This window comes from Ictalurus furcatus, chromosome 21 (genome assembly GCF_023375685.1).
Source record: "Ictalurus furcatus strain D&B chromosome 21, Billie_1.0, whole genome shotgun sequence".
NCBI classification, from domain to species: domain Eukaryota; kingdom Metazoa; phylum Chordata; class Actinopteri; order Siluriformes; family Ictaluridae; genus Ictalurus; species Ictalurus furcatus.
Window position 1 is genome coordinate 7,520,522 of NC_071275.1, and position 15,416 is coordinate 7,535,937.

Consider the following 15,416-nt stretch of genomic DNA (forward strand, 5'->3'; position numbering starts at 1 on the left):
AATTAAGGCATGCAAATTGCTAAGAGCATAAATCGTTACATTTTTGGGAAAAGAGCATACCCTGCATTTACACTAAAAGCCACAAGTAGCTTGTGTTGTCACTTGTGGGTGTGTACTGTCCAGCAGGGCAAGCTACTAGCTACATATACTCACCAGAGGCACCGACAATCTGTGGCATGCTTTAATTTTCTTTGTAATGTCTCTATACACATTTAATGAGAGTTCAGGTATAACAGGATAAGATGAAACCACAGTGTATATTTGTGTGTCAAACAGTAAACAGGAACTAATCGCAGGTAGGAACTAAAGTTGTGAGTGGAATACTGAAGAAGCACCGGACCACAGGGGCCATAGGATTGGTCTGCGGAATCGTTCGAGGAAATTGTTTGGATTTGTCTCTTTACTGTGTCGTAGCTAATTTGCATACGGTTGAGAAAATCTCAATTCAAATGCCACTTGGCAAGCTCCATGTCGCACACAGAGAAAATTCAAAGAAAAAAGTTGCCAGTCACTTTTTTATAGTGTAAACACAGGATATGTCCGTCTCTCTGTAGATCATGTCCGATTTACAGTTAGTGCTCCTTCCTAAGCAAATTTAATTATTCTAAAATATTATTTGGTCTGAAAAAGTTACTGGATGCACATGCTTCCTTTGCCAAATGTCCCAAGGCCTTTAGATACCATAGTGGAAACCTAAAGGCAGGGTTGCCAGATCTATATGACAAGACCAACCCAAAGGTCCTACAAAACAAAAACTAGTCCAGTGGATACAATTCCAAAACATAAAATTCCAAATCAGTTCTATTCAGACATGATGCTATTTTCATAGGATAAGCAATCTCTGTATAAATCACAGCAATGGGAGTCTTCATGATGAACATATGGTCATCACGCTGAGAATTACATGCATTCTGCATTTCATTTTAATAAAAATAATTTAAAAAACTGATTCTATTGACCTTTATTATAAGCACTTGTTGTGATGGTTTTATCAATAGTAGATTATAACCATGATATGTATGAAAGCTATACCTGTACTAGGAACTCAATAACTTACCCAAAACGCCACAAAACCCCACACATCTCTGAACATCCATTTAAAATGTTGTCTATATTTTATTATTCTGTAATGTAAACTCATCCAGCACTTGGTTTTGGTTTATTTTCGGTGAAAAACCATTGGGAAAAGAGCGAACGCTTTCTGGAGCGTCTCCATGCTGAAGAAAATGAGCAAAACCTCGTTTCCCACAGGATATAATGAAATCTTTACCAGCATGTCAATTCAGAATAGGATACAGCGGTGCTTGAAAGTTTGTGAACAGGGCTCTCGCTCACACCTGACTGTCGCCCCATTGTTTGAAATCACCCGACTCCAAATTCACCTTAATTAACTGTTAATCTTAGAGGTTCATATACTTTTGCCACTCACATATATGCAATATTGGATCATTTACCTCAACAAATAAATGACCAAGTATAACATTTTTGTCTCGCTTGTTTAATTGGGTCCTTGTTGTCGACTTTTAGGACTAATAAGTCATATTTATGCAGAAATATAGAAAATTCTATTTCAAGCACCACTGTATATATTATGCAGAGTTATTATAGTACGTAAAAGATGGCTTAATCTTTCCAGTCTGTAGAAATAACCAACACAACGGATTCTGGGACTGAAATCTCAGAAAATTAAAACACAGATAATAATTGCATTTCCAAACCTCCCCATGTTAAACTAATCCAGTCATAATACAACATTCTCCAATAAGAAATATTGTATAAATACTTGGAAAAACATGGACGTCGCAACTCCAAAGAGCAGCTGGAAAATTTCGCAAGTATTCCTTGCGAATAAACTCTCCTGAAGTGAACAGTGACTCCTAAACTGTAGTTGGTCTGAATTTCCACTTAATGTTAATGTTAACTACACTCTGCCAGGACTGTTTTAGAGGCTAACATCCCACTGCACATTATAAATAGTCTTAATTGCGCATAAATAGTCAATCTCTGGGGATAAACAAAATCCTATTTTAGTCACAGTTATTTCTCACCTAGTTAATTCCGGCTGCATTTAGATTTTAAATACGCATGCCATTCTGATGTGTTATTTCCGTTAAATCGCTGTCCCTGTACAATTACAGCCGTTTAGAGTAGCCATTAATCTGACACAGTGTGACACTGCTCTATCTGGCAGTGACTGAGCTCCACAGAAAGAACATAAGATCACACAAGTCACTTTAAAAAAAAACAAAAAAAACAGGCCTCCTACGATCTGATGTGAATTTAATTAGAAGTGAAGGCTTTTGGTTATGGTTAAAGCCAGGTTAAGCCCCAGAGGATGATAAAGCAGAAAAACATGAAACGGTTGCTTTTTTTTTTTTTTTTTTAAAAACGCAAATAAAAATAGAAAAATCAGCATTATCCAGCCCAGAAAAACAGATGCAGTGCAAGTTCTAAATTAAAAAAAAAAAAAAAAAAAAAAAAAAAAACCTTTCCCCCCCACACAGATTCTGAGATTAATTACAGGTGACAGTCTGAATAGAAAAGAACCATATATAGACCATTTGAAGGTAAATTATTTGGCAGGACAACCTAATTTAGATAAATATCCCTAACTCTGGTTTAAGTACGTTGAGTACGAAATTATGATATCAGAACAACTAATTAGTGTCTAATCCCTTGTCCAAGAACTAAACTTTATCACCTGCAAAAACAGCCGATCCCTGATTGCGATCAAATCTGCAGATACGTGTATTACACATCTCCTACTACATAGCCTGCGTGCTTGGGTTTTTCAGTCTTTTCCTTCTGTCCTCAGTTCACACAAGACCTCCAGATGTGGCTGAAAGACACCTGAGAATATTTAATGGAAGAACTCAACAAAGGAAGCGGGCTTTTTTTAAAAAATATTTTTTTTATTTTATTTTGTGGCCAAGTCGAGTGTGGAAGATGAAATTCAGCACGGCTGGCAGTGCTGCAGGTGGGAGCCTGTTTAATGACCCTTTGACCTTTGGCTTTATTGCAGGCAGAGCTGTGGTACAGTCCAACAGCTGTTCTGCATATTGACCTCCAGTTTCCATGCACATTTCCCTTATTTTTAATACTAATACATTCATTTCTATAATAACGGTAGCTATGATTAATAGTAATTACCGAAGTACGCAGGAAACACTCGTAGTTCCAAGAAAAATGTCAGCAATAAGATCTTTCAAAACAAACTATTTTCCCCGCATGTGCCAGCGTTGTCTTAGGCATGATTTCAGAAGGCATTTACATGCATCTGTCTCATCTCTTGTAATTAAATTACCAGGCCAATCTGGCATGATGAATGCACCGATAGCTGCTCCAGCTGCTTGACGTGCATTTGTAAAAGGCCAACAATAGCGATTGATATCTTGCTTCCTTTATTGGTGGGTCCACAAGTGGCCATGTGAGAAACAACAGCGCTGGCCCACTTTTCCACTTGGGTTTGCCAGCAGTAAAAAGGGCTTTATCAATATCAGCAAGGCTCCACATTGTGCTTTACAGCAAGTCACTAATCCAGCTGAACACATGCGAAACAAGCACGTGGCTGTGCTCCTTCCTCCCCCGAGTCAGAGCTCACCTCCGCTCAGCCTTGGGCACAGCTAAAGAAGTCTGACTACACAGGTACTTTTACTGTCATGGAAATAGGGTGAACACATACCAGAGTTTGGTGTTTGTTCCTCAGAGCAGATGATGCTCATTTAGTGTGCAATGTGGCTTAAGGTTGAGTCAGTAGGAATTCATGATACTAATAAAAACTGATGCATCGAGACCTATACTGAGATCGGGTACACACCAAGTGCTCAGCTACTTGTAAAAATGCTCTGATACTAATATCCGATACCATGTTAAGTTAGCCTAGAGTATGCGATAATGCACAGGCGATGACCTTTTTTTTTTTTATTTCATGATCAAAGCAAACTGAAAATGTCGACAGCTTTTTCCTACATTACAAGTAAGAAACAATGCATTACGTTTAAACCGTACCTTTAATAAAGAATGTGAGGGTGGCTAACCTGATGCACAGAGCAGTATCGGTGAGCAGAGCCATTAAAAACGAGCGCAAGGGACGTATAGACTTAGAACTATATCGCAATACTTCATGGTATTTTTTGAGGTAACGATATAAATGACGATATGAAAATAGTAACATTCAACATAATGTTTTTGGCCACAAGTCACGTCAGCATTCAGTCTTAAGAGATTTACACCTCAAGATAGTTCTATTGCTCAAGGTTTGAAAGAATGCTAATTTTGGTCCAAAGAAGACAGAAAAAATATTTACTCTTGAAATGAGATACATTAATTGCTGAATTGATCATTTTTAAGATACAAGTGCACCACATGTGGTGATGGTGGTGTTTTGGTTAGTGACTGGCTAAACTTGTACAAAGAGACACAATCTGAGCTACAGCCCCATTTTTCACAAGATGAGAAGATGTCGAATAAGTCATTCACACCATTGATCAGCTGGGATTTGGGGCAACGAGACCTTTAACCTTTAACTACGAACCAATCAATGAACCGCAGCATATGGGCCTACATGGCAAAACGATCTGAACTGAGCAGGTCATATCACTCGCCCGGATTTATAGCTATCTGCACATATTGCATTATATAACCATTGGTAACCTAAATAAAACTAACGAACAGCTTGTTAGCCATCTAAGTGAACAGAAAGTTACATAACTATGGTCTCTTATAGTCTTATTTCACTAACAGAAATATGAAACTTTTATCAATTTGATGCTTCCGTGTTTGTGGACGTGGACGTGCACATGCTAGCTCACAAATGTCGTGGTCCCACCCGTGACAAACATAGTAGATACAATGATCTGAATCATCATTAGTGATATGTGCTGTCCTTAGAGGAGAGAAAGTAAAGTAACTAATAAAACTTTTATGTAATGAATAAAAAAATTAAATAAATAAATAAATGGGGGGGGAAAAAAGAATACAATAAAAAAAGAGTGGCCCAAATTAGGCTATATATTTATTTTTTCATTACGTTTGATCTAAATACTTTATAAATATTTTGTTTGCTGATCTTTTTAAGACTTTTGGCACCAATCTAAACCCACAGTTCATTATTAAACATTTGCAAGTACATTTACTATATGTTTATTTTTTCCCCTCATCCATCTGAACATTATTCAGTTCAGGTCATCGTGATGTAAAAGTCTGAAACCTTTCTTTCCTTTTTATTTTTACTACTGGCTATCCCTATTGTGTCGAGATACAATAGATGGTTACAACCCAAGGAAAAGAAAGAAAGAAAGAAAAAAAAAACACACAAAAAAGTTCACTGATGAATCATGACCGTGTTGTTAGAGGAGTTTCAGTACTAAATTTATTAAACGAGTCATCCATACCGGTAAAGGAGGAGAGCAGTAACATGAAAACAATAGACGGTCACATCCCAGATCCATGCACTCATCATGACACTGAACTCTCTCCCATCTGTATGAGCTCACTCGGAAAAGTCATTCCACCGAAAATAACCTACCAACCTCAAGCTTCGGCACTTACCAAGAGAGTCAGAGTGGGGGAAAAAAAGCCTTGAAGTAGATTCCAAAAGCATTTGTGTTGGGGCATGGGCATGCTCAATGTGCTCTTAAAGACAGCCATGAGTTCAAGGCTGTCTATTTTTCATTTTCAAGCCCATTTGTCAGACATCACATTGTATCCATTATTGTCTATGCAGGCTGGAAAAGTGTGTGTCTGTGTGTGGAGGGGCGGGGGGGGGGGGGGCCCTCGCTGAATGTCTGTGAAACCATCAGGATGTATGTAACCACTGGCAATAAAACGCAAGAGTGAGCATGGAACTTAAACAAGGACATCATTATTCCAATTGCTGCTAATCTAAATTCATCACCAACAAGCTGTAAAGTAACCGCTGTAAAATTTATTCAAAGCAATAAAACATCCAGGACATAACCGACATGAAGCTGACACTGCAGGAGTAATTCATACTAATGTGATGGAAAGTGTGATACTGTAGATAGATAGAAAGAAAGAATACAGACATAAGATAGATTAATAGATACAGATAAACAGATAGACTGACAGATCGATAAATAGATAGATAGATAGATAGATAGATAGAAATACAAACATAAGATAGATAAATAGATAGATAAATAGAGATAGATAGATAGAGAGATAGAAATACAGACATAAGATAGATTAATAGATACAGATAAACAGATAGAGTGACAGATCAATAAATATATAGATAGATAGATAGAATGTGAGAGACAGATAGAAATACAAACATAAGATAGATAGAATATGAGATAGATAGATAGATAGAAATACAGACATAAGATAGATAGATAGAGAGATAGAATGTGAGACAGATAGATAGATAGAAATACAGACATAAGATAGATAAATAGATAGATAGATAGATAGATAGATAGATAGATAGATAGCCAGGCAAACAGACAGACTGATAGACTGACCGAGATTGATAAATGATAGTTAGATAGATCAATATACAGAAAGAGAGACATACAGACTGTTAATAAAATCAGTCACCATACTCGGTTTGAATTCTTGGATTCACTTTGCTAAACTACTTCATGCAGAGTATACACATAGGTCTGTTTGTGAAAAACTCATTGGTAACTCGAGAGTTAAAATAAATAATTCCGGAGAACTTTCTAAGCCGGTACTATGAAAATGATATACATCAGTTTTCTTCATGGTAGCTGTGTAGTTGCATATTAATTCTCAATGCAGTCCAACGCTCAAAGTGCAAGAACCTAACACAGTAGCCATTAATATATATATAATGATATGACACTATGAATACTCTACATTTATGTGTCATTTAGTAAACAGCCTTGGCACAATAGACAGGAAAAGTAGCCGCCTTGCAAATTGCCTGACCTTTTGGAAAATCAGACTCGACATATGTCGCTTAATAGCTGAAGTGCTGGAAGTCATTTTGTGCAGGATATAGAGTGTACGACTAATAGCACTCTATATTTTCTTTGTGCAGCCTTCCTGAGCTTCATAATATCCCACGGACTGGAGAAAGCAGTGTGTGAAGGTGAAAACATACGGCACTTATGATCAACAGATGAGAAGGTCAGTGAGTTCATGCGAATTTAAATCTAAATCTAAAATCTAATCTATGCGAATTTTATTGTCAATAAAACAAAACTACTATTTTCCTATGTAAATGGAAAAAGGGGCTTTAACTCTGACATAACAAAAAATTAAGGGTGTACACACACAAGGCGATCTGTACCGTGCCCAGGCCCGCTTGAAGAGGTGGGCTCGGGCACAGTTCAGTTGGACTCAGGCACAGTACACGTGTAGTGTGATCGCTAACCGTGGCCGAGCACGGAACTTTTCAATTCATTCAAGAACATTTGGGTTTACACCGCGACTGGTTCTCACTTTATTGATGAGCAGGAATTGTAGTCAGAGAGCGAAGCTGCAAATTCCTCCCTCAACATCAGCTACCTCCGTAAAAATCCTCTAATACATGCAGCACGATTAATGGAAAATCGCTACGCTGTGTATGTGATAAACCTATTAGGCAATCTATAAGGCATGTGAGAGGGCCGTGTGTCACTGAACCCCGAACGACTCCAAATAAACCACAAAGTAAGTGACATTACAATGATGGACTCCAGTGTGCTGTGCGAGAGCGCTTTACATCCAATGATGTAAGCATGCTCAGGCCCGGGACATTAAGTGCAATGTGAGTGCAGGCCAGCGGGGGAGGGGGGACAATCGTGCTTGGGCACGGTACAAGGCAACCGGGCCTAGTGCGAGTACGTCCTAACTTACGATCCATCCACATACTTTTTACAACTGTAATTCCTTTCTAGAAGTGCAACTTACACTCTGGAAAATGCAGTAAGTGGGACTGTAATCTCATACACTTTGTGTTATTTTTGACTATATGATACTTTCCACCATTGCACATTGTTGCAACAATTTACCAACTACCCCCCTTTTAAACTTTTGTTTAAAATTTTTTTTAAGCTAATTCAAGCAATAAAAATCCATAAAAATATTTTTTTATGTAAATGTAATAATTTATGCAGTAGACGGTTAAAAAGAACCAGTAGGTAATTTCTAATGAATAAATTAAATACAGTATTTATCCACGAGTTAAAACTCCACATCGGATTTTTCTACAAAAACAGAATGAAATCTTATCTTAATTGAATTTAATTCCCCTTCAGAATTTTATTCAGTCTCAACTGTGAGGCAGGGTGCTGTGATTGCCCCTTTGATTATTTTCTAAAAACAGCACGCTTCCAAAGTGTTTTCTTCCTCTTACACCACAACAATGTGCCAACTCTAACCATTACTTATTTATTAAACAAAAACATCATCATTTTTATCCATTTATAGTTACAGTTGTGGAACATCCACAAAACAATTGAGTTCCCATTATCACTTGCATTATAACAGCTACGGTGTAAACAGTCGCTCTCTCAACAACGTGAATTAGCTGTTACTATAGAAACGAGAAGCTAATGTATTGGAAGGAGGACATAAATATAAACCTGTGATTTGCAGCCGCAACTACTCCAAGACCCGTCTCTGACCAACAGAATCGAGAATTCACACCGCTGTGGTGGAATTTTTCTGTTTCTCTAAGTGTCAGCGTCTCACTCACAATTAATACCCCGATTAATATGCGTCAAAAAGAGCACTGTTCAGACTTACATTGATGTCCAGACTGCAGAGACTGAGCGAGTCCACGTCTCTTTTCCTTTGCTTCCTCTTTTTCTGTAAAAGACAAGACAAGAAAAGCGTACCAACATTATATACTACCCAAATTCAAAAATGCTTGAATGTAGACCTGTGATTATGTTCTTCTCTGACAAACACACAATAACATTTATCCTGATGGACGTTGGTGACATCCACCCACACGTGAAGCACGAACCGAGGCAGATTTCAGATTTTTAGTAGTATTTACAACAAGAGATCACTCACTCGATGTGTTTGCATTTTAAATGCTTACCCACAATTCATTGTTATGTAACAGGAGTTTGTGTAAATGAAAAAGCTGAGGAGTATTGATTATGAATAAACCGGGAAAGAAAGACGCATTCCAAAAGACACAAACACGTCTCAGGACATACTTGAGAAAATTGCACATTTGGTTTCAATTCATACCAACCAACAAAGTACATTGCGCTCATAAAGCTTTAAATAAATATGTACAGATTGGATACTAGTGGAACATTCGGCAACTCGGGCCTTGTCAGAACCATGACGTATTTGTGGTAAGCGCTGACTGTAAATTTTAACGACCGCCCACCGTTTTTAAAGACCCCCCATCAGGACGGACTCGAAACCAGTTGCGATTCCGATCGTTAATAGAGCCGTTTATTTAAATTGATACCATCCGCTGTTTTCCTTGTCTTGGGATTTTGAACAGCACAAGGATCTATTGTTATTGTTGCTCCTTAACTGTTTATTCTCCATGACAACCAGCGTCTGAATAGAGCTCAATTCCGGCATCCTGCTACCGCTCGAGCCAAACAGCTACGCCGAGGTCAGCCTGAGGAGAAAAACAATGGCGCACGTGAAGCAAGGAAGAGCCAGTTAAGTAGTTCTGACCTAAATGCAACTCTGGTGGCATATATTTCGCAGGTATGGGCTGTAGGAGCTGGACTTCAATCATAATTCCAGGAAATCCATGATTGTGTATTTGGAATCCAATAACAACATGGACGCATTGTAAGCAGACATCTTAGTGTTGGGTTTGCAAAGTTCATGACATTATCAACGTCTATAGGCTGTAAAGATCAGGGCATGCGATAAGGGAAAGGTCGGTTTACTTCTTCTCTTTTACCTACACAAGACAGGAAATGGTTCGCTTTGATTCAAGCTGCAAGGCTGCATGTACCATGCTGCACGCTCACCATTTTCATACTGAAAAAAAAAAACACTCAAAATGAAACCAAATGGCGGTTTTGGGGGACGACCGTCGTCAAAGAACCGTGAACCAAAACCGTTAACCTGTGCATGTTGCAGAGAATCATTGGTTACTCAACACAAGTGAGAGTGAACTGAAACGTAAAGCCACACTACCATTCAGTCTTGCTCAAGAACACATTGGAGGAACAACGGTCATACACTTCCAGGTGGGTTAAAAACGAAACAAAACGCATTCCAGCCTTGTGAGCTCACGCTAAGTCACACTGCAGGTGTGAAATGATGAGAGCCGATTAAAACGCGGACGGTCTGTAAAAACACGTCCCATTCCTGCGCTTCCTTTGGAGTCAATATTTGGTTCATGACTTTCTGCTGTTACGCATCTGCGTAGGCTATGCCCAGAAGCATCGTTGTGATTCCCAGCTCTTCCCTTGCCACCCACCGGTAGCTCGCACACAAGCACTCAAATACAGCAGCCAAATTCTCTAGCCAGAGGGAAAGACTGGAAGACTGGAATCAAGAGGGGCTGCGGAGGCTCAACCCTAATGAACAACTTCCATTTAGACAAACACGCATTCCTCCAAAGAGCTTGAGGGATGTGGCACTGCTCCCAGGGATCAGTTTCAAGAAGCCTCCGCAATCGAGCACATATACAGGTCACCTCCCACAGCCTTTTAACGCTCATTTACCTCCGTTTTATCGGGACCAGATGGATTCAAACTGTAAATGACTTGGGGTTTAAAGTCAACTAATGGGACTCCTGCGATTTTAATGGGACGTGGATCTTCCATAAACATAAGTCTTTGTGAAAAGTGGAAAAGGAAATCTAGGAAATATCTTTCCAGTAGGTTATCTTTTGGTTTTTGCAAAAAATAACAAACCAGTCATGATGTTTAAAAAAACAACATACCAGTGCTGTTACCACTTTGTAAAGATGGCACCAGGTTCTGGGTTTCTTCTTCCTCGGACTTGTGTGTTACCAGGACTGGGGCGTAATGGAGTACATGTGAAAACGTTACGTAATCAGGATACAAAAAACTGGTAACTGTAATCCGTTACAGTTACGTCAAACAGCAATGTAATCAGATTACAGGTACATTTTGTAAAAAAATATGAATACTATCAGGATTACAATTTTTTTTTAAATTTAAAACCAAAGAAATCAAATGTTTTGGATTAAAAATTTGCATGTAATGTCTTTTTAATTGCGTGTTCTGAGAGGAACAACAAACTAATTTGTTGTGTTGACGTATAAATAAAACGAGATGCTATGCATGAAAGTTTCAGTGAGGGGGAAGGGAGGGAAAAAAAAAAAAAAAAGAAAAAGAGAGAGATCATCCAGCTCTCTTTTTCATCCAAAGCGCCAAAATACGCATGAGGAAAATAAGAGAATTAGCTTTCCGCATCATAAAGTCACATCAAAATGAAAAATATCAGACTTTTTCCAAACAATCCTCATCTGTATCGAGCATGTTAAAATTGTAAAATTGTTCTTTTTTTATTGTTCTATAAAAAAAATTCTGCTAAACATCCCTGCTATGAATGAAACATGATGCTGTTCACTTATAATTAGGTCATGCGTTTTATTCTTCAGCTGCACAGACAGCAGGATCGCTCAGAAACCTCAGCAGAACCCCGCCCCCTCCCCACCCTACACTGCAATTAAAGATGAGAGAAACTAATACCTTTCTGAAAATGAACTAGCAGTTCAGCATCTGTAATAGTATGTATTAAATCACTAAACTCATTACTAACTCATATCATAGTGATGCAGTGAGTCCACACTCACCTTGTGATGCACAAAAAGACAGCACCCCATCATCAGGAACTAGTACAATGTTCCTCACTGCAAAAATCACCACAAATTCACCGTATTTCCACAGACACGAGTCTTAAATCCAGCACAGCAGTCACCCATCAGCCAACCCAGTACACAGTGAGGCAGGAGTGTGTCTGAGAGGGTGTCTGAGAGAACACAAAGGAGACGGGCCCTGTGTGCAGCAAACAGGATGTGCGCGAGGGGAAGCCTCTATTTCGGGGTAGAGCCATGCTCTCAGACAACCTTACCGGTTTTGTTTGTCGAAGGGCAAGTGGCGTCAAAGAGCTCTCTGGCCAGCAAAAGCCATCCTGAAACTGGTTGGTCAGTAGTAAATTTGGGATGCAAGCCTTTGTTTTATTTAAAATATATTTTATTTGTTATAATTTGCACATTCAATTTGTATCCAATACTTGGCATCACAGATAACACCAACCTGAAGTACTGGTCAATTTATGTAAAAAATTTTTAAATAGTATATACGCACACACAGAAAGTTTAGATTTTATGTATTATCATATATATATATATATATATATATACACACACATATATACACACACACACACACAATCTCTTAATTTAAATAATTATTTTTATTATTACATTTATTTCCTATTTTCTTTAGTATACTTCCTTTGTAAAGTGATTAAAATTGCTATATTTAAAAACAAACAAATAAATAAAAACAACCCTCACTGTTTACTATGTGATAAAGGAGATAGTGTGAATAGCTAAATGTCCAAATTGGGAGAAAATGAAGTAAAAAAGACAAATACATAATTTTTTTAATTAAAAGATTTTTATAAATGAATGATAATAATTATTATTAAGTTTGAATTATCTCAGGTTACCCTACACGTAATTCCAATAAACCACAACTAAAATGTTCCTGTTGAACACATTTGTTTTTGCTTGGGTTTGTGAGAACAGGAAACAGGGAAATCCCTGTGAAACACACTTCCTGGAAACAAACTGACTTCCTGTTAGCACTTCCTGCATAAGGGCGGTCCAGAGATTGATCTGATCATCAGCTGTACGCATGAACGTACACACGAATTAGGACTCGTTCAAATGAAGCAGTCATTACAACAAGCTAGTGGCTAGTCATTTGTTGCCCCCTTGAAAACCTGTGAATCTTCATGGCAGGTGTGAATGAAGCAGTTTACAGTCAGAGTCAGTGCTCTGGTTAAAAACCACATTTTTAACTTCAGTTCATCCGCAGGGCAGAATTTCAGTCTATCTGCCATGTTAAGACACAAAAATATCATCATCATCATCATCATCTGTAGGTGGAGGAGGACTGTGTATGCAAAAAAAAGTACAAACTAAGCCAGCGGGGAAATGGAACAGTTCTTAGTCAAAACATGTTTCTGTTGGTTGAAACCTGCAGAGGTGCAGAGGGTAATAACCTCTGAAAGCCAGCATGAGCACAGAGATGAGCTACACATTCTGAATACTTATTACAGCCTGCTGACAGTCACATGTAGCTCGGGAATTGCCTGTGGAGATGCTTTTCATCACTTCTCGTGACAGGTAATGCATATGCAGAACAAAAAAAAATGGTTCTGTTCTGGTAAATACATTTAAGTGAGGTAGGTTTGAATGTTAAATAGGAATTATTTTCCTGCAGACATCATCACTGGGATATGATATGTTTATGTGCAACATCTTAACATCCCATTTCAATATCAGATGACTTCCTGGTGAGATTTTAGACAAAATAATTCAAAATAATCTTCTATAAGCTTGATCTAAAAAAGCATCTTTATCAATGCTTCATCTTTGTCTGAACTACCACCAAGAGGAACAAGACAGGAGCTTACATTGCCATCGTAGTACACTGCACCTCAGTCTCACATAATGGGTTTCTAGCTGTCACTCCCCACTCTAGTACTCTTCGTCACTAAATGTGGCCAAGGACTGTCTACAAGATTCTTTTCTGCTCACTATGTTTGGAAAAGTCGTTATTTGAGTTACCGTAGCCTTTAACAAGGTGTTTTGCCTGCATAACTGCCACCTGCTGGATGTTTTTTGTTTATCGCACGATTCTGTGCAAACTCCAAAATCTCAGGAGATTAGCAGTTTCTGAAATACTCAATCTAGCTGTCTGGTAGAAACAATGACTGAGATCACATCCCATTTTCCCCCTCATTCTGATGTTTGATGTGAACATTAACTGAAGCTCTTGACCTGCAACTGCATGTTTATATACACAGTGCTGTGGCCACATGATTTGAGAATTGGATACAATGCATAAATGTGAAAGTATACGGGAGGTCACGGTAGCTTAGTTAGCACGTTAGCCTCGCACCTCTGGGGGTGTGAGTTCAAATTCCTCCCCCCGTCCAAAGACATGTGTTTTAGGCTGATTAGCATTTCCAAATTGTCGGTGATGTGTGAATGTGTGCGCGACTGTGCCCTGTGATGGGTTGACGCCTTGTCCAGGGATGTCCCCTGCCTTGTGCCCAGAGTTCCCTGGAATAGGCGCACAACCTTTCCAGATGCATAAATGCCATAATAAAATGAATGATGGGTAACACTCCAGTAATAATTACATTGCCCCAGCTCCTCATGTTAGCGTATGTTGATAATCTGGCAATGTGCGGATGTACGCATGTATGTGGATTTGAAGTTTCAATCGTTTTCCTTACAGTTACCTTTATAGCTTTCAAAGCGCTGCCTTGTAAGGCAACTTACATATGAGACAGCATTATCAGCAAGGCATCAAGGCCTTCTGTTTTGAACAAACCCTAGAAACAACAACGCTTATGCACCACTAACTGTTTCAAACAAAACTGGCGCAGTTTTGCTCTGAAATGCTTATATTCTGAGGTATGGCAAGCCAATCAGAGTGTAACCAATAATTCTGAAGCCCGTTACCAGCTAAGTGTACAAAAGATATATAAGATGTATAAGACACTCCATAGCCACAGGACGCTGAGACTACCTCAACCATGACTGCCAAATGGTTTATTTGTCACATCGTGCAACCCGAGCCCATATTTACCCCATTTAAAATTTTCATCATTTTGTTTCTGAACACAATAAAAAAACGATGCCCTAAGGGTCCATTTGCAACTACTCCACAATTCCATATGGCAGCCATCTTGGCATCTTTGGTTGTATTCCACATGAAATCTACATTGTTTCACTTAGCCAATTATCGTGTGATTGGGGGCCGTACAATCGTTTCCAGGTGTGGAGGCATCAACAATCTACCCACGCTGCCTCTGTTTTCAAACACAAACAGCATGTCCTGGGGATATGAGAAGATGGATGAAAGAAAGACGTCGAGTGACGGAAAGTAGATGCAAATCTTCATATCCTTTCTAAACTCTGATAACAAAGCCAATCTAGCCATCATAAGTTGTAATATGATATCTGAACTGGAAGCCTGGGAGAAACAAAGTGATGCCCCAGTGTCTGGTGGGTGATGTATGGTTATGATCGGTTTGAAAAAAAGAACATAGTTACACTTCGCGTAAAAGGCGCAAATCAGTGCATTGGTGCATTGTTTTGAAGTTAGTCATCAACCTCAGAGAAGATGATGGTACCCAAATGGTACATCTTTTGTACCTTTAGTATGTGAATATAGTTTACCTCTATAATCATTTAAGGTACATAATTACACCTTAAGGAGTAAATTAAAGCTTTAAAA

At 38.7% G+C, this 15,416-nt stretch overlaps 1 protein-coding gene across 2 annotated transcripts in view; it reads right to left on the bottom strand.

Annotated features, from left to right (window-relative positions):
* The window catches only part of arhgef3 (Rho guanine nucleotide exchange factor (GEF) 3), a 93,455-nt gene that overhangs the window by 43,964 nt on the left and 34,075 nt on the right, over nt 1–15,416 (bottom strand). The window contains exons 1-2 of one of the 2 annotated variants that reach the window (XM_053652612.1): nt 11,729–12,191; nt 8,719–8,781 (exon numbers count right to left, since the gene is read on the bottom strand). In XM_053652612.1, the coding sequence (XP_053508587.1) occupies nt 8,719–8,781; nt 11,729–11,761 (96 nt within the window). In that variant the 5' untranslated portion in view covers nt 11,762–12,191. Of the gene's footprint in view, nt 1–8,718; nt 8,782–11,728; nt 12,192–15,416 lie in introns of those variants that run through there. The other variant, XM_053652611.1, reaches the window with a different exon arrangement.